This window comes from Chelonia mydas, chromosome 10 (assembly GCF_015237465.2).
Source record: "Chelonia mydas isolate rCheMyd1 chromosome 10, rCheMyd1.pri.v2, whole genome shotgun sequence".
In the NCBI taxonomy this organism is placed as follows: domain Eukaryota; kingdom Metazoa; phylum Chordata; order Testudines; family Cheloniidae; genus Chelonia; species Chelonia mydas.
In genome coordinates, this window is record NC_051250.2 from 49,903,052 (window position 1) to 49,926,831 (window position 23,780).

Sequence of the window (23,780 nt, forward strand, 5' to 3'; positions counted from 1 at the left end):
TTATATAAATGTCTTAACTCCAACCATTTAGGCTGTGAATCACTATTATTCTGGGAATGAAACTGGCCTTACTATATGGAATCTCTCTAGTTTCTTTTAGAACAGGGGTGGGCAAACTATGGCCCGCGGGCTGGATCTGGCCCCTCGGGACTTTGGATCCGGCCTGCAGGATTTCCCTGTGGTGACAGAGGCCCCGCGCCGCTCTCAGAAGCGGCCTGCACCATGTCCCTGGAGGGCAGAGGGCTCAGTGCGTTGCCCTTGCCTCCAGGCACCACCCCCCACAGCTCCCATTGGCCAGGAACGGGGAACCGTGGCCAATGGGAGGTTCGGGGGAGGTACCTGGAGGCGTGGCAAGGGCAACGCACGGAGCCCTGTGCCCCCCGTCTCCCAGACGCCGCAAAAGGACATGGTTCCAGCAGCTTCCTGGAGCGGCACAGCGTGGGGCCAGGGCAGGCACACAGGGAGCCTGCCCTGGCCCCGGTGCGCACCGCTTCCACCCCGGAGCCGATTTAGGTAAGTGGCACCGGACCAGAGCCCAAACCCCTCCTGCACCCCGCCCCCCAACTCCCTGCCTGCACCTCGCACCCCAACTCCCTGCCCTGAGCCCCCTGCTGCACCCTGCACCCCAATCCTTACCCTGAGCCCCGTCGCACCCTGCACCCAAACCCCCTGCCCTGAGCCCCCTCCCGCAGTCTGCACCCCTCCTGCACCCGTCGAGCCCCCTCCGGCACTCCGCACCCCTCTTGCACCCAACCCCCTTCCCTGAGTCCCCCCATATACCCCACACCCCTCCTATGCCCCAATCCCTTGCCCTGAGCCCGTTCCTGCACACCGCACCCCCTCCCACACCCTGCATGCCCCCCCTGCACCCCAACCCCCTGCCCTGCATACAATTTCCCCACCCAGATGTGGCCCTCGGCCCAAAAAGTTTGCCCACCCTTGTTTTAGAAGAACTGCAAACAATTTCAGTCCGTTATTCGTATGTCATGAAACTATCTTCAAAATATGTTTCCCCTAAATAAAATTTCAAGTTCTGAAATGCTGTTAGGCTTGAAACAGAGAAATATCCAATATAAAGAAAGTATTAAGTAGTAATTATTTTCCATTTATATAGTAAAAAAACCCTTACAATACAATTGAAATTATCAAGTCATGTACAGAATACTTACCCCATCCCAAGATCCCCAAACCATTTACCATAGTTGTATGAGAATCTGTGCCAACTACACTGTCGGGATATAGGAAATCTTTAACTTCAAAAACAACTCTTGATAAATATTCCAAGTTCATTTGGTGTGCCATTCCCGTTCCAGGTGGAATTACAGCAACATTTCTAAAAACCTTTGAACCCCACTAAATTTTTTTTGAGAGAGAGAATAAAAAAAAGGTTATTGTGTTATATTTAAATCAACCAGGGTGTTTTGCATTTGTAAAGAAGGTGTGCTAAACCGTGTTTAGTGACATAAAGCCACATAACTTTAAAGAACACATAAGAATTAAAAAAATGAACGTCATCGTACTTGCTCTTCAGATATGATTGGCTGTTCAAGTAAATTGGGAAATATGCAATTTCAGCATTTATACATGGTTCTACTCTGAAAAGTGACTATGTAAAAATCCACACATCTGTTTCCTGTGAGTACAGAAAGACATTTTCTGATATTCCTGGCTGTGGTTTTCACTCCTTCTGTTAGTACTGCAAAGTCATCACAGCTGTGAGAGAATCAGTTGGGGTCTATTCCTTCTTGTTCATCACCAAAATTTACTAAATTCTTAATCACTTCTATGTACAAACCTAATGAAAGCAATGGGCTCACACAGATGTCACTGAACTGAGATAACGGAGAAGCACAAGTGTAACCAAGGGTAATACTTGGCCAGCAGAACCTTCAGTACTGATTATGTTTTATGAGATTGCAAAAAATACAGCTTGATTCTCACAAACTTGGCTGAGATTGCAAAGCTGACACTTAGAAAAACATCTTTTTACTAGGGCTGTCAAGTGATTAAAAAAATTAATTGTGATTAATCGCACTGTTAAACAATAATAGAATATCATTTAAATATTTTTTGATGTTTTCTATGTTTTCAAATATATTGATTTCAATTACAACACAGAATACAAAGTGTACAGTGCTCACTTTATATTATTTATCACAAATATTTGCACCCTAAAAATAATAAATTAAAGAAATAGTATTTTTCAATTCAAGTTCTGTAGAGCAGTGGTCTCCAAAGTGGGGTGCACAAGACGATGGATTCGGGGGCGCAGCAGGAGGAGCGCTGCCGGACCAAAAGGGCAGTGTGGCAGGAGGAGCACCGCCGGAAGGGGGGGGAAGGGGGGGCAGCCCCGAGTCCTCCGGCCTGTGGAGGAGCAGGGGCAGCCGCGCAGCTGGAAAGAAGTGGCACTTTCCCCTTCAAAGCCGGCTGGAGGGAAGCGGCACTTTGAAGGGAAAGTGCCGCTTCTCTCCGGCCGCTGGCTGCACGACTGCCCCTGCTCCTCCTGAGTCCTCCGGCTCGTGCTCGCAGGGCCGCATTCCGAAAGGGGCTTTAGAGCTGCAGACCAGGGCCCCAGGGCCCCCTTAGCCCAAGGCCTTGAAGCCCCTAAAGCCCTTGCGTTCCGGGTGGCCCTGCCTGCTTGGGGGGGGGGGGGGCAGCTCCCAGAATCGCGGCTCCCAGAATCGTGGCCATGGGGGTGGTGCTGCACTGCGCAGAGCCACCTGCACACCCCCTGCACCAAACAGGAGCTGCCCCAGGTAAGTGCTCTGCACCTCCTGCCTGTCCCAGCCCTGAGCCTCCTCCCGCACCCTAACTCCCTCCCAGACCCCGCACCCCACCCTGAGCACCTGCTGTATCACAAAGTGTTAAACCAAGATTTTCAAAAATAATAAAGCATATTCAATCACATTGCTCTCATTAAAATTAATAAATTTTTTAAAGTGAGAGCAAAAAGGTTTTTTGTACCGTTAATAAAATAAAAAAATCTTAAAAATATTTCATCTTTATCTCATCATTTTTTAATTTCTATTTTTTGTGTATGGTTCATAATTTACACAATATATTAGTACAGTAGGACATATATATAATTTATACATAAATAAATATACATATATGGGGGGTGTGCTCAAAAAAGTTTTACTGATAGGGATGCGCGCTCAAAAAAATTTGGAGACCACTGCTGTACAGCAATCCCTTCATATGCCCCTTCATGCTTTGGATACCATTCCAGAGAACATGCTTCCATGCTGATGACGCCAGTTAAAAAAATGTGTTAATTAAATTTATGACTGAACTCCTTGGGGGAGAACTGTATGTCTCCTGCTCTGTTTTTTACCCTCATTCTGCCATGTATTTCATGTTATAGCAGTCTTGGATGATGACCCAGCATGTTGTTCATTTTAAGAACACTTTCACAGCAGATTTGACAAAACGCAAAGAAAGTACCAATTTGAGATTTCTAAAGAAAGCTACAACACTTAACCCAAGGTTTAAGAATCTGAAGTGCCTTCCAAAATCTGAGAGGGACTAGGTGTGGAGATCACCTTAAAAGAACGCCACTCTGATGCGGAAACTACAGAACACAAACCATTAAAGAAAATCAACCTTCTGCTGGTGGCATCTGACTCAGATAATGAAAACGAACATGCATCAGTTTGCACTGTTTTGGATCGTTATCGAGTAGAACCAGTCATCAGTATGGACACATGTCCTCTGGAATGGTGGTTGCAGTGTGAAGGGACATATGAATCTTTAGCGTATCTGGTACATAAATATCTTGTGATGCCAGCTACAACAGTGTCGTGTGCACACCTATTCTCACTTTCAGGTGACAGTGTAAACAAGAAGCGAGCAGCATTATTTCCTGAAAATGTAAACAAACTTGTATGTCTTCACAATTGGCTGAACAAGAAGTAGGACTAAGTGGATTTGTAGGCTCTAAAGTTTTACATTGTTTTGTTTTTGAGTGCAGTTGTGTAACAAAAAAGTCTACATTTGTAAGTTGCACTTTCACAATAGAGATTCCACTACAGTACTTGTATGAGGTGAACTGAAAAATACTATTTCTTTTGTTTATCATTTTTGGAGCGCAAAGATTTGTAATAAAAATAATATAAAGTGAGCACTGTATACTTTGTATTCTGTGTTGTAAATGAAATCAATATATTTGAAAATGTAGAAAAACATCCAAAATATTTAATAAATTTCAATTGGTATTCTATTGCTTAGCAGTGCGATTAAAACTGCAATTAATCATGATTCATTTTTTTAATTGCGATTTTTTTTTTTTTAGTTCATCGCGTGAGTTAACTGAGATTAATCGACAGCCTTATTTTTTACTTGTAAACTCAGATCACAAACATGGAAACCCAATTTTCAGAGTTACTTTTCAGAGGAGAAATGCACTTTAATTGTTAATTTCTTTCTTTCTTTGTTGGTTGTGTTAAATTACAGTAAAAGCAGTTTTATCAAGCATGTTGGGGAAATGGGGGGTGCCGGTAAGTGAAAAATGTGGCTTAACTAAGAGCGAGGGAATTTGGGTGCGGGAGGGGGCTCGGGGCAGCAGGTTGAGGTGCAGGGTGCTGGATCTGGGGGGTGGTCACCTCCCCGCAAGCAGTGACCTGTCCTGGCTGCTCCTAGATGGAGGTGTAGTAGGAGGCTCTGCGCACTGCCTCCACCCGCAGGCGGTTCCCAGACAACGGGAGCTGTGGAGCTTGTGCTTGGGGCGCGGCAGAGGCAGAGCATGGAGCCGCCTGTCATGCCTCCACCTGGAGTAGCTGGGACACGTCGCCACTTGCATGGAGCTGCCCAAAGTGACAGCCCCCCCGGATCTGACATCCCTGCCTGCCAACCTGCTGCCCCGAACTCCTCCTGCACCCAAACTCCCTCCCCCAAAGCCCGCCCTCCGCACCCCCTCCTGTGCCCCAGCCCAATCAGACTCTCAACCAGAATTTCAAAGAAGATCAGAAATGCCAGTTTATAGAGCTTTCCGGTTGGTGAAGTGCTGGATAAAACAGCTTTTACTGTTATTATATGTAATGGTAATACAGAAGAAAAATGCCCTAGCCAATCAGCAACATACATAGTTAGGTATCCTATCTGTTGATTGAATAGCAGTATATCATGCTGCCTTATAGTGATCAGAGTTCAGGTCATAAATTCCTAGGCTAGCAGCAAGCACTACAGAAACACACAATCAGAGGAAGGGAGAAATGACTTACATCAGTAAAGCAACCCCACCACAACTACCAACTGGTAATCAGAGTGGCATTGACTTGTACCCAAATCCCATTCAGAAGTGGTCCCACTGATTTAAATGGGACTATTGTCTTAAACAAAGATTTGCAGGATCAGGGCTTTGTCTAGGGATAAGGCTGGTGCGAAACTCAGCTGTATTTAGGCTTTGAAATCTCTCATACATGGCACCTCTTTCCAATCCTCTTAAGGCTGAGGATTGTTGATTCAATAGACAGTACCAACTTTTAAGTATATGGGCTCTATTGTCTACCTACTAAAAATTCCTATGACACTTTAGATGAAAACAGTTTTGGACTGAGGAAGCAGTTAACCTGTAGAGATGCAGACAGATAATAATTCTGAGGTGCTGAGTGCTCTCAATGCACTTTCATTTCAATGGAAATTTAGGATGTTTGGCACCTCAAAGTATCAAGTCCTTAGTGTCTGGTCAGTTTCACTTTTGTTTCCAGTTAGCATCACTTCCGGTTCTCAGGTTTGAACACCATACTATTGATATTTGGGTTACAAACACTTGGGAAATGTTTAAATCCAAATAAATCCACTGTTTCAGTTAATATTAGCTTATTTACTATTTCTATTAACATTTTGTACCCTTCCTCCTTTAAAAAAACCCCCCACACCTTAATTAGGGCTCTACAATGCCTAAGAGTCATTAATTACTTGGGCATTCTTCCAAAAAATTGTATCATCATATTATGCACTAATCAGCTGTACTAATATAAACTCAAAAATTCTGACTTGAAAACCTGAAATTTTGAAAGGGATACAATAACTCCCCCACTACCATCATGAACTGCCAAGGCCATCTGAAAGATTGACAAAACATCAAATCAAATGAAAAATATAGTAAGAGGGCTGTAGAAAAAAAATGGCATACCTTAAAAAACTGAAGCCTCTCTCTATTTCTGCCAAATTCCACCTCTTGGTTTTTTAACACTGTTTCAGGCCTAGAAATTAATTAAAATTAATTGATAAACAACGGCATGTTTTGAATGATAAACAATGAGATTTGGTTTTTGCTTCTATTTGCTGGAACGCTGATTCATTGCTGCAAATAGCAGAATTCTTTTAAATTCTTTTAGATAAGACTGAGGCAATTTCTTGCAAACAAGGAAGTGAGGAAAGGAGAAGATGCCCTTTGAAAACAGCAGAGAAAGGGACTGGTCTTCTCATCACACACAGCATAAATGAGAGTTTTTAGCTCTAGTTTGCCTGAACCAAGTAACCTCAAAAAACACCAATCAGAAAAAGATATCTTCCCAGCATATGAGGGACTACAATAACTGCACTGTCAAACAAGGAAGGTATTTCTTCTAACTGATATTTGTAGGAGTTGCTTACCTCAAACAATTTGACATTGAGAAAGAAATTAGGTGCCTGATTTATGTTATTGCTGGCAAGAGAATTGCTCATTTTCAACTCTGGTCCTCTAACTGCTGACTAGAACACCAATAAGATACTGTATAATCTATTTGTAAATATCTTCCAGGAACTGTATTCATTTACTTATGTATATGCTTTCATCACCACAGTGTCTAAACATAAAAGCAGATGACTAACTTTCATATGTGTTTGTTATGAAAAGCATCATTTTATTAAATGAGTGAAATTCATTGCTGGATTGTGTTTTTATAGCTACTGCTTCTCTGGGAGCTTTTTTGTGAGAGAGAGTAATAAAAGCCCTTCTCTAAATGATATTTTAGGGCTGCATTTTACATCATGACCTTTCCCCCTTTCTCTTCTGCAATAGAGAGAGGTCATATGGTGTATTGTTTTACAAAGCTCTAAGGGACAGTCAACACTCAAATTGCAGCTTAATGAATGCCACTGCTGGTAGAAAAGGGTGTACTGGTATCAGCAACATCCAGATTGCAGAAAACATTTAGCTTTTCTCATAACATTTCTATTTCTGTGTGGAAAAAGCAAAAGAGGATGGAAATAATTTTTTTAAAATAAAATTTGCAACACAATCAAAATACTGTATTGTTGTGGGTCTCCTCTTCAATATAGCACTGAAATTCTAGATATGTCAGCCACAGAAAGACAGAGATCTAGTCAATCTATCAGAGACGATAGGTGGCAGTTGAAAGATGAGGGTTATTACATGTAATTGTCATAGACAGAGTGCTGCAAAAGGACCTATAAATAAATGAATCTTGGGAAAAGGCAAGCAAATGAGGCCTCTGTGGGGTGTCACATGCAGCCAAGATGTAATGCTGCATTTCAACTCAGTGACAGATGAATTAGAGGTTATTTGTGGCCTGAGGGATGATACATAGACTGCTTTCTTAGCTGGCATGGGATGTCCAATTCTTATCAGGAAAGAAAGGAGTTTAAACCTTCTGTAAATCATTTAAATGAAATATAAAACAAGAGAGACTTTCAGATTTAAACCAAAGTTTCAGCAGTGCCTTATTACATTAACTAATTTACAGAGCACTGTTCCTATGTATCACTGCCCTTACAAGGAAATGAGGCAAGTCTCCAGCTCAGATTTAAAAAGACAATCAACCACCAGATAAATGACCCTCTACAGAACGCTTTACCTAAGTTCTTCTCCTGTTTTAGGTCAGTTCAAACACCTGTGGTGTTAGATATCATCCTAAATGCTCCGGCCTGTTTCTGGGTGGAGTGGACGAAGATGCAGAGAGGTACACTTAGCATGGAGCAGCATCTCTGTCAGCTGTTGCAGGCATTCTGGATGTCAACCAAGAGGCCCCTTCAGTGCAGCTTAAGGAGCATTGCCTGCTTTGCGGACGACAGACAGCTAGCTCACTTTTTTGTATTTTGGAGGCAACATTTAAATTTTACAATTAACTACAAAAAAGCTAGCTGTAATTAGCCAACAGGATTTCAGAAGGCAGGCCAACACTTTAAAAGCTGTACTGTTGCTCTGGGGACAAGCCTGCATCATCTGATAGCATAGTACAATTGTTCTGCTCCACCTTAAATTTAAACCAAAAGCACTGCAAACTAAAAGGAAGTGCTGAACTAGGAGACAGCACGCAGAAAGAGCCTGAATTCCAGTCAGTAAAACACAACCATAATTCCCTCCAGCAAAAGACGGATTTGACAATTAAATGCTAAGCAATAAAAGCATTTCATACTCAGGCACTGGTTGAAGATGAAATGGACAGAGGATAGGGGTATTCTCAATCTGCGCAGAAAATTTTCCTGAGTTACGACTTGATTCTCCAGCATCACATGGCCCTTTGCAGCCAGTCTGGCCCCTGCAAGGTACCTTCCGAGGCTGCACTTTAAGTGGAGAAACCTTTGCCAACGGCCTCTGTAAGTCACCACCTCCAGGATTCGGAGCATTCTGTATTGCACTGTCATTTTAAACAGAAAATAAAACAAGTGCATAAAAACATTTTCCTACTGAAAAAACACCCCCAACAAATGACCAACTGTATCTAAAAGGTCACCATTTTATTACAACCCTGGTGAAAGTAAAGTGTCACTGGGTAAATTTAGTTAATCAAAGAATACAGCATGGTGACCACACAAAAAGAAGTTGTACTGACCTTTTCTAAAAGGAACTATATTATCTGCCATATAAACTACTCACTCATCTGATTGGTCTGCAAAACACCACACTTATTAACAGGACACAGATGGTCCTTGCACTGTTTACTCAAGGTCTGAAGGGAAGGGATGTGAGGAAAGTCTTGTCCCAGGGAAGGGCTGGGGATTGTGTTTGGTTTTATTCTCTATTGCAGCACTGTCGACATTTGTTAGATCCCTGGGGAATTGTCTCTTGCTACAGTTTACTCAAAGCAGCAGTTGCGATATTTTATATTTAATTGTGTTTCTGAAATAAGGGCTCAAGCAATAAACACATTTTATTACTACAAATATAAAATTATTATACTTCAGGCTCAAGAAAATAATGTAAGTACATACATAAAACACTGTAGGTAAACATTTTTAAAACCATCTACATGTTTACCATACTACACTCTATTTACACTACATTCAACCTTAACATGAACACACTGAAAAAACCCACTGTGAAAGATGATTGACTTTTTACCTCTAATGGTTACATTCAGTAATTTGCCACAATGATAAATATGGCTATCAATGTTTCTGCTGCTCTAAAATAAAAAGAAACATTTCCATTGTCTAGTGGCAGGATACCATACCACCTCACAGATTCATTTAGATTCATTTTGTCTGAATCTAAGCTCACTTCACAATCCCTCAGCTAGTGGGATTTGGAAGCTATGCAGAAGCAATACATGCAGCACCTTGGGGAAGGGCCTCATATCACACTTTAGCAGATGCTGACAGACTCCTGTGGACTTTCCAACAGTGAGCTAGCAGAACTGGATCTATCAGTACAAAGCAGCATGTTGAGATCTCTTGCCAACATTTGGCCTTTCTGATAATTTCAGACTTAACTAATCACAATTTGGGCTTTTCCCTTCAAACACGAGGAAGGGTAAAAAAAGAACTGGACTGCTGGAGAAGCAGTATCACAAAATAATCTTCATTTCACAGCTATACAGTGGAACCCCGATTATCCAGTCTAATTGGGCCCACAGCCAGACAGGATAACCAAAAAACTGGATAAACTGGAGAATGGGTGGCTGGGACTCAGGCTGACAGCAGGAGCCCCTGCCACTGTCAGCCTGGGGTGGCTGGTGGTTTGGTTAATACTGAGAGCTGGATGATGGAGGCTCGGTTAACAGGGTTCTACTGTACTTTCTTGTTTTTCATTCTTCTAAATTACTACTGCCAAAATTGGAGTTGTGTATGTATTTAAAAGGTCCATGCAAATACCAAATATGCGCACAAGACTGTCTTTCACAGCAGTTCTGAACTTTTTCAGTTCTCCAGAGACTGAAATCACTATTCCACAGGTTAGACCAGTCAATATGCCCTTTGGGAGGCTACATGCTTTGAAAGAAGAAAAGGAGCTGTAATCACTTAGGGTATGTCTACATAGCAAAATCTGTGCATGGGCTAGCTTACTCAAGCTAGCTTCAGTTCATCTAGCAGGGTGGCAAAAGCAGTGAAGACTTCAGCATGGGTAGTACAAGCCTGGAAGGCCCCATGGTACATACTCTGCTTGCTACCCCTCACAGTGATGTCTTCCCCACTATTGTTAGTCATGCTAGCTAGATTCAAGCTAGCCTGAGTAGGCTAGCACATGCACAGCTTTTCCTGTGTAACATACTGTTACATGAGTGAGGCAAAAGGTAAGTGTAATTTAAAGATTTCCTTTTCCACACTGTCAAAACTTCCAGACATAAAGGAGAGCCCCAAATTGATCTCATGACATCACTGCCTCGGACCGCTTTTCTAGTCTCTCTGCATGCACCTCCTCAGGTATGAGGTCTTGTGCCTCAACCTGCCTGGGCTGGGATTCTGCCAATCTCATACCGGTCTTGGGCTACAGCCCTGCATACCTACGTGATTTTTCAGCAGGCCCAACTGGGCTCGGCACCTGCAAGTCTGCCCTTCAGGAGGTATGACCCCCAGCCAATACAGGGCCAGACAGCTTTCTGAGGGACCAGACAGTATTTCTTCACACAATGCACAGTCAACCTGTGGAACTCTTTGCCATAGGATGTGAAGGCCAAGACTATAACAGGGTTCAAAAACAAATGAGGTAAGTTCATGGAGAATAGGGTCATCAATGGCTACTAGCCAGGATGGGCAGGGATGCAAAACCATGCTCTGAAGCGTCCCTAGCCTCTATTTGCCAGAAGCCGGGAATGGGCGACAGGGGATGGATCACTTGATGATTACTTGTTCTGTTCATTCCCTCTGAAGCACTGAGCATTGGCCACTGTCAGAAGACAGGATACTGGGCTAGATGGACCATTGGTCTGACCCAGTATGGCTGTTTGTATGTTCTTAAAACAAAGTACTGTTTAAACTTAACCATCACTTGGAAGCTTAAAAAGGTCCAATGGCTTCAGATGACCTCCTTAAGGGTATGTCTGTCAGCCTCTTGCTCCTGACCAGCTCCTGACAACTACTGTCCTCCCCACTTGAGAATGTCTTTTGTCCCCCAGGAAGCCCTTTGTCTTAGGTTTCCATGCATCTACAATCTGTGATCCCCCACCCACCCAATAAACTGGTCCATGGAGCACGATATGGGTTTGAGTGGGGGGTTAAAAGCAAATGGGTCTAATATTGTCCCTCAAATGTAGGTAAATGGGTGGCTATCTCAGGCTATTGTCCTCTTTCCTACATATATGCAACTGACCCGTCTGAATTCACTTTATAATCATATAGCAAACCCTCTTACATCAAATGTATAGAACATATGATATTCGTGAATTATTAAATAGTAACTCCATGACGGTTACATAGGCTACCTCTATGCTACCAAAGGAGCAGTGAACAAAGCACAATGGAGAATACTGACCACCCCCTGAAATTTAATCATTAAACAGAACTGGCTTTTGTAGGTTAAATACCATTTACTGAAGTCAATCTGCAAAGAATGGTCAACAGTGAGATCAGTTGGGCAGGCAGGATGGACTTTCATAGGATCTCCTCCAAGATTTTTCACTGCTTCCCTCATGGCGGCAAAATCCACCATTGCAGGAATTCCACTAACAAAGAACAAAGAAATAGCACTTTACATATATTATGATACATTGACAATTCTCTAAAATAAAGCTAACTGTAGAGGCTTGTTTTTAATTCACCCTCCATAGCAGCCTATTTGAATACCATCTCATAATGCTTGTTTTACTTTGTCTAACATGTTTTAAGGAATATTCAAGTATTCATGTGCTGGGTTTATTTAAATATATCTAAATAAAAACTGTCTGCCATCCTAACCCCAAGCATAACCACCATCACATTTAAAGTCTGTGTCAACTAGGAATATGCAAAATCCTTGGCCAACTGATTACATTTGGTATTTGCCCTTTTGTCTTGGTATGCTCCTGAACTGTAAGGAAACCTTGGCATAATGCCCACTTCTGGATGTATGCTACTGTACACCACCACTTTGCTATACAAATGAACGTGTATGCTACATATTCTACTACTACTTTTAAATTTGTATTTTTCACTTATATTATAACAGTATTCATTTCAGGATCTAAAAGTGCATTACAAAAGTGGTTAAGTACTGTTATCCTCATTTTACAAATAAAAAACACTCTTTAAGGACAACATACAAAACCAAAGGAAAGAATATGAATACTGATATAAACTGAAATGTTATGAAAATCTTATGATTTGATTTGTTAACTAAGCACTTAAATCACTTCCATATATTTTTATAAAACTAGGATACTTCTTAGAGAGATAAGTTGGATGAACTAATACCTTTTACTGGACCAGCTTCTGTTTGTCAGAGAGAGATGAGCTTTTGAATTTACAGAGTTCTTCTCTCTATTCTGCATGGCTACTTGACAAATAAATGATTGCCTAGCTTGGCAAAATTAAATATGCTTAGTTTAATATTCTGTAGCTGCTTAATATTCCTTTTAGCCGCCTCACATCCACAAATCTCAATAATCCATAGGTAACATTCTAATGGACAAATCCTGCTTTTCTTATTCATGAATGTAGTCCCATTGGCTTCAATAGGCTTATATGCACAAGTAAAACAAGCAGGATTTGACCTTAGGTTATCACAAGTAAGATTTCTAAATATTTCATTGCACCATCACACAATCCTACTACAGTTAAAGTGCCACCAAGCTGGTTCTTTGGCCCTTATTCCGCAAGTTACTCCATGCAGACAGAAACCTTCACCCACATGGAGTCCCACTGAAGTTAGCGAAGTTCCATGTGGGCACAGGCATCTGCCTTCTTGGACCAACTTGCAGGATCAGAGGCTTTATTTACAATGTAGAAACATCACTGAAGGTGCACTAAGAAACAAAAACTATGATTTCCATTCCTTAATGGAATGCTTAAACGTCACAAGGGCCACCTCATTTTGTTTTCTTTCAGGCCTGATAAAAGATTGGTAACCTCACTGAGCACGGTGAACCAAGACAGATTTTGAAAACGTTGTTAGAAAAATGTAATTAAAAAAAAGAAAGTATCTCACTTACGTAAAGTCTTGAAGAAGAACTCTGGCAGGATAGAAGGGCACTTCAACATTGTTCTGTTTTGTTTTCCAGTCTAAAATATTCATAACATCTTCCTTTTTTACTAAGAAGCCATCACAGTTACGGACAGCAGTTTCCAACAGTACCCGTATGGAATAAGGCAGAGTATCTGGTTATGGGAAAGTAAATGAATTAATCAAGGAAACACTTTTAGCCTATACATGTTTTAACTAATAGCACCTTACTATACTAAAGATATTTGACAAATCATGCAGGGAAATTCATTCCGACCCCATAAGAGCACAGGAATACAATACAGTTACAAGGAAACACTAAATCAATGTGCATTTGTTCTCTATTATTATTTTATAGCATTCAGAAGGGTGCAACAGTGTCTCACGGAAGAGAGGAGGACCTGGTCCTTAGTATAAAAGCTTATGAAAAAAATGGCCTTGATTGTACAATGAGCTTTGAATATGTGAATCCAGGCAGAGCCCCACTGAAGTCAAAGGGATACCACCCAAGTGTAGCGGTCCAATCATACAGAGCTCATTGCAGGGTCACGACATTATTATAGATGGACCAAAATATGTGAGAGTGACTGTCAAGGTTCCTTCCCCACTCTGAACTCTAGGGTACAGATGTGGGGACCTGCATGAAAACCTCCTAAGCTTACTTTCACCAGCTTAGGTTAAAACTTCCCCAAGGTACAAATTAATTTTATCCTTTGCCCCTGGATTTCCACTGCCATCACCAAACTTTAACTGGGTTTACTGGGAAACATAGTTTGGACACGTCTTTCCCCCCAAAATCCTCCCAACCCTTGCACCCCACTTCCTGGGGAAGGTTTGGTAAAAATCCTCACCAACTTGCATAGGTGACCACAGACCCAAACCCTTGGATCTTAGAACAATGAAAAAGCATTCAGTTTTCTTACAAAAAGACTTTTAATAGAAGTAAAGGAATCACCTCTGTAAAATCAGGATGGCAGATACCTTACTGGGTAATTAGATTCAAAAACATAGAGAATCCCCCTAGGCAAAACCTTAAGTCACAAAAAAGACACACAGCCAGGAATAGTCATTCTATTCAGCACAGTTCTTTTCTCAGCCATTTAAAGAAATCATAATCTAACACATACCTAGCTAGATGACTTACTAAAAGTTCTAAGACTCCATTCCTGTTCTATCCCTGGCAAAAGCAGCATACAGACAGACACAGACCCTTTGTTTCTCTCCCTCCTCCCAGCTTTTGAAAGTATCTCCTCATTGGTCATTTTGGTCAGGTGCCAGCGAGGTTACCTTTAGCTTCTTAACCCTTTACAGGTGAGAGGATTTTTCCTCTGGCCAGGAGGGATTTTAAAGGGGTTTACCCTTCCCTTTATATTTATGACAGTGACAAACAGTCGAGTTAGGATGAGGGCTACAGCAGTATGATTAGGAGCGTGCACATCTGGGAGGGTTGGGGATTTTGTTTTAAATATATAAAAACAAACACTGAATAGTGAGTCACTTATTGTAGGCACTAGAGGAGTTTTTAAGAAGGATTTGAATGGAAGAGAATAAGGACTTGATTGAACACAGAAGCAATGATACCCTATGTATAGGGTGAAAGAAAGAGAAGGCATGGAGAGGCTGGTAAGAGAAATAACTGTAGGGAGTGCCAAAGCTGGTATCATTGACAAAGCAGAAGGTGTGACACAATGAGACTATGCTGCTAACTATTAATACAGATAATTTTTGGAAGCCTAAACTTGACCATTTAATTACTTTGTGATATCAAGTCAGAACTGACTTTAATGACAGAATATGGATCGCTATGTGCAGTTTCCCCTTTGTTCACAGAAGGTGACAGTAAGACAAGAAATAATCTCAGTGTGGGCTCCAAAAGTGGGAGAAATCTAGACCTAAACTGATTAATATAAAGTAACAGCAAAGCAAAAATCAGGAGACGCTTTCAAGGAAGGGAAAACGTGTGTGTGTGTGAGGGGGGAATACATAAAAAAAAAGAAAGGGCTGCCAGTCACCACTGAAGGCAGTAAAGGAGCTTTTAGGTACTAAATTAAGAGCACTCATTCGTTCACAAACATCATTCCATTCAGCAATAATTCAGGTGGTCAGATGAGAGTACAGTAATAGGGGCAAGTATAAAGGATGCTAGGTAACTGGTCAAACAGGTTCATGTACTAGTGTTTCAGCTCTAGAGACCAAAGCTCAGATCTGAATAATGTTAACAAACAGATGAGTTTGGCAGTTTCAACCAAGTCCATGGACTTTGTCTTCCTACAAACTATTGCTTCAGGGTTTGGTGGCTTCTGTTACATGGGATACATTTTAAAGGGCAGTCACTGTAATTCTCTAATTAGATGATTCATATAAAAAGCAAATTGTACAGAAATCTGATTAAAATAAACGTGGTGTAATGTCAGCACTAAGTGTGTTTAATATTCAAATTACCAGAACAAAATGACCGTATATCCCTGTCGGTTGTGTTCTTCCCCAAGAATAAAGGCATTCCAATGCACTACCACATATATATATATATATATATATATATATATATATATATATACACACACACACACACACACAGAGCGCGCGCTGACCAGAAAAGGTCTTTCAGTCTCAGTCACCTAGTTGCAATTTTTTTCATAACTGAATACCTCTGCTCCCACTTTAAATATTAAGACAATCAGACTCTCTATAGCAATTTGGAACCAAAGAAATCAGATGAACCTTTAAACTGCAGGACAGAGGAGTCACAAAGGAGATCCAGGATGGATGACCTGGAAAGATGCAGGAGCTAGGATTCCTATCAGAATGCTGTCTTGGGGCCCTGCTTTGGAATTTTATCTTTCATAACAATCTCTGTCTGTTTTAATGCATGTTTGATAACTTTGAAGGCATCCATATTTGCTAGAAGAGAGGGTTTTCTCCCTCTCACAACCCAGCACTCTGACTGTTGGAGTCACTATTAGTCTACTCCTCCACAGTCTCCATTTACACAGTCTTTTGCCCTAAATAGCTCCAGTGATTTCTGCTGCTCTTCATAGCTTTCCAAAGCATCCAGACAGAAAGTGAAATAATTCTGTTCAATTTCACTGCTGTCCTTAAGGTTCTGAAGAGAACAGGTGAAACTGATTGGTTTTCTTAATTCTACTCTACTGATGCTGCTTGAAAAGCTATGAGTAGAGGCAGAGGAGCAGTCTGTCTGCCATTCACATTTGGAAGATTCTCTTTGCTGCCAATAGAACTAGAGATATTTTTTTAAAGCATAAGTTTAAATGCTGCATAAGTTGATGGTCTATGTCCCTCTACTGGGAAGTGAATTTTTTTCAAGCCCTGAAGCTATATTATACATAAACTTTTCAAACCAAAAAAAAAGTAATTGCTTTACTGTTCCCAAACATATATATTGATTTAAATAAAAGATCCATTTGAAACAGCGGCAAAGGAGTGCATTAATGGTCCAGTGAGCATATAAGTATAATCCACACCTCCCAAAAAAGTCCCAAAGAGCCTCAAACTCCTCTATTTACTCAGAATTTTGATTTGCCTGGGGAGATCATGATGGAGGTAACTTTTACTTAAATTTTATGGGGAAGTTTATTTCAAGTTGTCACTGATCAACAATATTCTGTATTGTATTTGCATTGAGTAAGTGTATTTTTATTTAATTATGCCTCAAGGGAGACAGGCCTAATAGGTTCATTTTAGACATCTAAAAGTACACACAAATAAATATATTTATACAGTAATTTATCTGCTGAGGTGAAATATTTGTCTCCTTCACAAAAACTTCCATACAGTTCAGTTCAACTGAACCCTCTGCAGCAACTGCAATAGAAATTATGCCCTATCTAGCAACAGGTAGTAAACAGGGCATTTATCCATGGTTTGGAATTCCTGAAGAGGAGAGATATGGGATAGCAAGAAACAGTGCAAAAGAGATAAGGCTAACAGCAGTAGTCCTACTGAACAGAACTGGGCTTTAGGAAAGTCGCCAGCAACCAAGACTATTGGACTAAGCCCACGCCCCTGACAAAGTTCACTCCACAAAATACATGAAACCCAAGTGATGTATGTGTAGTTTTCTACTTATTAGATGAACAGGCCGGTGAGCCACAGCTGGAGAGAAGTCAACTGTGTGTCAGGACAAAGGTGTATTTGAAGACCTTGACAAGAAAACTTTCATAAGGCCTCTCTGGCTCTAGCTAGTTTCATCATTTTCATGAACACCAAGTTCACCCAAAAAATTAAAATCAAGATGTGACACTTATGATCGTATTCTGCAATATCATGGACAAATCTTACGGAATTAAACCTTACTGAACTACATTTAACACCTTTGGGATCCATTATATTGAAAATGCTAATGTTTGTGCACTATCGTGGAACTGTATGGAAATTCTTTAGGAGGCAGAAGGAAGGATGAGTGCAATCTCCGGGAGATATTAGGAACTTCAAAGGACTTTTTGGAACAATACATGTGAAGTGGATTTCCTAAGAAATACTTGGGAGTGAGAGGAATGCAAATGACCCGCTATGAATCCATCCTTCTGAAGCTAAGCCCTGGGGAGAGAAACCAATTGTCTACTGATTACCTACTCCTGAAAACTTCAGTACAAAGACCTCCAAACTGTACAAAGAGGGCCTAAATTTTTCACGTGTGCACTAGTTTTGAGCTAAGGCTGTTATGAACTTGTGACCACAAAAGAAACCTCTTTGGAGGAGTCCTGAAGGACTCACTTGCCAGAGCCCATACTAAAGACAGCTGCGCTGATCTCGGGTAAGCTTATTAGCATGCATGTAGGTTCTTTTATTTCTTTAATGTTTTCTCTGTAATGTTTATACCCAAAGAATAAATATTCTTGCATAGGAAGTGCTGTTTGGTAACTTATGACTGTGGCAACTGCACTGTAAACCATCTCTGAGGAAAAAGGCAAAGCAGGCAGTCTGACTTTGATGGTGAATTCACAGTATAATCAAGGAACTTTTCAGGCAGGAAATACTCAGTCAGAAGGGAGAGGTGGGTCTCCATCCAGGAAAGACAACAGCGAGGGAGCCAGAAGCCTGACAGCAGGTACTCTTGTTGGACCATGCACAGAAATACAGATGCTTTTGGCCCTAAACTGTGACACGAGGAAACCCTCAAAGAAATATGAGATTGTCATTAGAGTAAATGAGTCAATGATGCATAATTCTTCCACATTTATGTGACCACACCATGAATTCATTTCAGTACAAACATTTATTTACATGTAAGGTAACAAAGAGTTTATGTTTTTGTCACCGCTTGTTAATTCCATAACAGAAGTGGTGATTTTCTGTAGTGGAAATGTTTTTTATTACTATATTGACTATTATGCCTGTAAAAGTCCAAGAAGTATCCCTCGCTTTTCCTTTAGTAGAAAAGTTTTGTTAATCATCATTCCTTTAATCTCACTTAAAGCAAGCTATTAATCAACTTAATAAAACAGCATGTTTAGGGTAAAATTACATGCTTTCATACAAACCTACTAAAGACAATGTAGTCATTCCTCCTGCATCATATAACTGGTGCATATTTACTAGTGGAACCATACTACTAAAAAGCTATGAAAAAGTAGCATTACCATACTTGGTGCCTCCAAGTTTAGGGATATTGTAGAACTTCTTCTCTGGATTGTCATTTAATGTTTCAATTAAGTACTGGAACGGGCATTCTGAAAAATAATGCAGCAAAATATTAAGTGGAAAGAAAGAATGGTGCAATGGTTCAGGCAGTAGGCTGGGGCTCAAACGGATGCAGTTCTAGTCCCTGTTTCACCACAAATATCCCTGTGTGACCTTGGACAAATCACTCAGGGCCAAATATTTAAAGATATTTAGGTCCCTAAAGATGCAGATAGGTACCTAGTGGGATTTTCAAAACCTCTTAGGGAGTCAGGCACTCAATGGGAGTTAGACACCTAGGAACTTTTGTAAGTCCCACTAGGTACCTAAATACTACTAAAAATCTGGCATCTAGTCTCAGTTCCACATCTGCAAAATGGTTGTTCCCTACCTCCCAGGGGAGTTGTGAGGATAAGTACATTAAAGATTGTGAAGTACTATGGCAACAGGGGCCATATAAGTACCTAAAGATAATAGACAGAAATGCACTTTAATACGGACCTTATTTAAAAAGTATCTGTAGAAAAAAAAATCTGTAGAAAAGAACTGCATATTAATTTGAAATTATTTTCTGAAGTAATGGAATTTACAAAAAGAATATTTATTGTCACTCAAATACTATTAACCTAAATGAACAATGTCAGTAACATCTCTTAGGAAGGCCCAAAGAACTCAATATAGTGCATGTTTAAGAAATTCAAATTTGGTTTTAAAACAAAAGTTAAAACTGTGACACCACCCACTCCCAGTCCTACAAACATTTACAATGAAATTAATGGAACAACTCAGGTGAGTAAAGTTAAGTATATGCATGTTTGCAGGCAGAGAGCCTCTGTTGATTTTAAAAGACTGTATCAGCAATAAAAGCTTATCTTTTTTAGTAGGTTGCCTTGTTTTCACCTCCTACTTTGCTTACATTTTCATTGTAATGTAAATGCAGCAACACTGGTACTTTACAAATTATTTTGCCTTTATGGTAAGGCCCTGAATCTGCAAACATGCTCAAGTAGTCCATTTATGCGCATAATGTTACTCATGTGTTTAAATGTTCGCAGGATAATGAACTTAAAGAAGAACCAGAAATAGTCAACAAAAATAACTGAAGGATTTGGAGATACTAGTTTTAAAAAAGGGAGTGAGATACTTAGTGAGATAGGTGATACTTATCTACTCACAAATATTTAAAGTGAGACAGCTTAATAAATAGTAACACCATGAACCTATGCCCTTCAACCTTCTGAAGTAATGAACTACATAGGACTCAATTATCTACATGGTGGACTCTTGAATTAAAGGTTAAAAAACAAAGTCCTGTCTGCTCTGTGCCTATCTATTGTAAAAGGTACCCAAGAAGAGTACAAGTATGAGATCCATTGTTTTTCAACCCATTTGTGATCCATGACTTGGAAAAGAGCCTACCAAAGATTGAGAGGCTTGGGTCACAGAAAGGCCTGTCCTGAGAAAATTTGGGGCCCACTATATCATGTTCGCTGGGACTCCACCATCCCATTTCACTTCACCTACACAGACATAACAGGTGTTTTGAGGCCCTTCCCAGCTCAGGGTGCGGTATAGCTATCACCCCCCTCCCCCCAAATCACAGGACATTTTTTTGGCCATTTTGCTGTGGGAGGCAGCTGCTGCGGGGCGGGGGCCCCCCCTTGGAAGCCCCAGGCCCCCTACCCGGCAGCTGAAAGGTGTGCAGACAACGGGGGGCACGGGGCGGGGGGTGAAGGCTGAGCGCTACCCTGGGACGGGGTGCGGGGCAGCAGCAGGAGCCGCTACGCAGCACCGTTAGATCTATACGGAGCGTGCTAGGAGCGAGGGGCAGCTGCTCGCGGTGCCGCTCAGTGGTGCCCACTGGCGGCTCTCCACGCCGCCTTAGGCTCGGCCTTGGGCCCTGCCCAGCGGAGAAGGGATTCGCCCAGACTCGGCCGAGCCCCCCGCCCAGGGGCTGTGAACATGTCAGTGCAAGTCGGTGATACCGGAAAGGGGCTGAACAAAGGACGGCAGACAGTAAAGGCGGTTGCGGAGGGGGGGAAGCGACGGCTCGAAAGCGGAGCCGGTCCGGGGCGCTGGGGGGAGGGATGATGAGGCGATAAAGACAGCGGGGGGGGGGGGTGATAAACCATCACTCCGGGGGCACCTGTCGCGGCCCCAGGCCAGGGGAGCTGGGGCCAAGGTACAAGCCAGGCCGCTAACTGCAAGGGGGAGGGTCGCACCAGACCAGGAATATGGGGACGCTCGGCAGAAGCGGGGCCCTTCGGGAGCGGGGTCGCCCCTCCCCCACCAAGCCCGGCTCGCACTGACCTGGCCTTGCAGGGTCCATCGCTGGCGACCATATTAACCCTACGTGGGGAGGGGGACGAGGAAGACTCGGGGAGGGGGCCGTGGGGGCGGAGCCAGCACCAAACATCGCGAGACTAGAAATGAGCTCCGCCCTTCCGATTAGCTGACACAGTTCTCGCGAGATCTTGGGTCATGGCAATAAAGGAAAAACAGGGGGGCTCTCGCGAGAATTAGCGGGGGGGGAGGGCGGTGTGTGTGGCCCTCTCGCGGCAGTTCCAGGCTCAGTAAAGGAGGGGGTGGGGTGTTTGGAGGAAGTGTTTTTACTAGTCGCTGGGTGCCAGGTCGGGTCAGCCTCAGTCTGGGCGTGAGCTCAGCTTCCGGCGACTGTCTTGTACCATGCCCTGGGGTCCCCGCGACACCGTGGTTGTGCGGGGCTACGCGGGAGAAAGAGGCGGGCGGGAGCAGGCTGTGGGTGACTGGGACTGTCCCGCAGGGGGGCCCACAGGCCCTGGTTGCGAGGCTCGGCGTCGCAGGGCAGGGGCTATGTGCCACCCCAGGCTGTGCCCCATGCTGGGAGAGTTGGGGGCACAAAGGGTGGCTGGTCCGGTGGGCAGCACCCAGGTCCTATCTAGCTGAGCCATTCAGATGGGGCAGGGTGGGGGCTCACGTTCATTTCACGCTTCCCTGGGGAAATTGCGTTTTAGTGCCCCTTCGGTCCGGTTCTGATCAATATCGTCATCAATGATTTAGATAATGGTATAGAGAGTAAGCTCACAAAGTCTGTGACGGATACCAAGCTGGGAGGGGTTGTAAGTGCTTTGGAGGACAGGATTAAAATTCAAAATGATCTGCACAAACTGGAGAAATGGTATAAAGAAAGTAGGCTGACATTCAATAAGGACAGATGCAAAGTACTCCACTTAGGAAAGCAGAATCAGTTGCACACATACAAAATGGGAAATGACTGCCTAGGAAGGAGTACTGGAAAGAGATTTGGGGGTCATAATGGATCACAAGCTACATATGAGTCAACAGTGTAACGCTGTTGAAAAAAAAAAAACTGAAATATTCTGGGATGTTTTAGCAGGAGTGTTATAAGCAAGACACAAGAAGTAATTCTGCTCTACTCTGCATTGATTAGGCCTCAACTGAAATAGTTTACCCAGTTCTGGGTGCCACATTTCAGGAAGATGCGGACAAACTGGAGAAAAGCAACAAAAATGATTAAAAGTCTAGGAAACATGACCTATGAAGGAAGATTGAAAACACTTTGTTTAATCTGGAGAAGAGAAGACTGAGGGGGAACATGATAACAGTTTTCAAGTACATAAAAGGTTCTTTCAAGGAAGACGGAGAAAAATTGTTCTTCCTAACCTCTGAGGATAGGAAAAAAAAGCAATTGGAGAATTGCAGCAAGGGCAGTTTAGGTTGGACATTAGGAGAAACTTCCTAATTGTCAGGGTGGTTAAACACTGGAATAAATTGCCTAGGGATGTTGTGGAATCTCCGTCATTGGAAATTTTTAAGAGCAGGTTCACAGGGGACTGGACTAGATGACCTCTCAAGGTCCCTTCCAGTCTTATGATTCTATGATTCCCTTGTCCCTCTGACTGGATGCTTTATTGTTCCCCCAGCACTGAGCATGTTAGCAAACCAAAGGGCTCTGTGCCATGCTGTCATTCGCTTGAAGAGTGACGCACAAAGTATTGCAATGTGGTTCAAGCACCTGAGATCCCAGATCTGGAGCTGATGCTAAATACAAGTGAAACTGACTAGTCCATTCTCATTGGCCAAGCTGAATTGACTACGAAAAGTAATCAGAATAGATAATAATTAGTAAATTAGGCTTCATTAATTCTGTAATTTAATAAAGTGGATTAGTAATGCAGCAGAGGAGAGGGTTTTTTTAAATAAAGGGACACAGTCAGCTTGAAATCAAATCAATAAACAAATTTAAAGTAGTTGGTGTTACTTGTAAGGCCAGTAAGAATTGAAATTCAGACTGAAGAGTTTCAGAGTAGCAGCCGTGTTAGTCTGTATCCGCAAAAAGAAAAGGAGGACTTGTGGCACCTTCGAGACTAACAAATTTATTTGAGCATAAGCTTTCTTGAGCTACAACTCACTTTATCCGATGAAGTGAGCTGTAGCTTACGAAAGCGTATGCTCAAATAAATTTGTTAGTCTCTAAGATGCAGACTAAAGAGTGACATTTTAAAAAAAAGTTGATCATTCATGTCATGCCCACAGCTTCGCGATGTCCAAAATCAAATATTTGACCTTCTAGGTAGAAAAGATTGGGACAGATCTGTTTTTCCTGGAATAGCAGATGTAAATTACACTTCCATGCAACTGCCTGTCCACTGTGCCCCAGCCAAAATTCAGGCAAAGGAGAGCAGGTCACTTGCACTGGTTGCGGTTTCCCTCAGTATATGTAAGTTTCTTTACTTTTCACTGAGGGTCCTACCGAAGTCCTAGCAGCATGTGCTGCAGTTAGGATACACCCTTAGCTACTCTAGTTATGCCCCTTACTAATCAACGTTGCCCATTT

General features: G+C 42.2%; 1 protein-coding gene across 2 annotated transcripts in view; it reads right to left on the reverse strand.

The window, feature by feature from the left end:
* The window catches only part of IREB2 (iron responsive element binding protein 2), a 41,899-nt gene extending 20,522 nt beyond the window's left edge, over positions 1-21,377 (reverse strand). Inside the window, exons 1-7 of one of the 2 annotated variants that reach the window (XM_007068352.4) lie at positions 21,254-21,377; positions 18,904-18,993; positions 13,293-13,458; positions 11,691-11,828; positions 8,364-8,585; positions 6,134-6,203; positions 1,170-1,353 (exon numbers count right to left, since the gene is read on the reverse strand). In XM_007068352.4, the coding sequence (XP_007068414.4) occupies positions 1,170-1,353; positions 6,134-6,203; positions 8,364-8,585; positions 11,691-11,828; positions 13,293-13,458; positions 18,904-18,993; positions 21,254-21,359 (976 nt within the window). In that variant the 5' untranslated portion in view covers positions 21,360-21,377. Of the gene's footprint in view, positions 1-1,169; positions 1,354-6,133; positions 6,204-8,363; positions 8,586-11,690; positions 11,829-13,292; positions 13,459-18,903; positions 18,994-21,253 lie in introns of those variants that run through there. The other variant, XM_037909920.1, reaches the window with a different exon arrangement.
* Between the last annotated feature and the right edge of the window lie 2,403 nt (positions 21,378-23,780).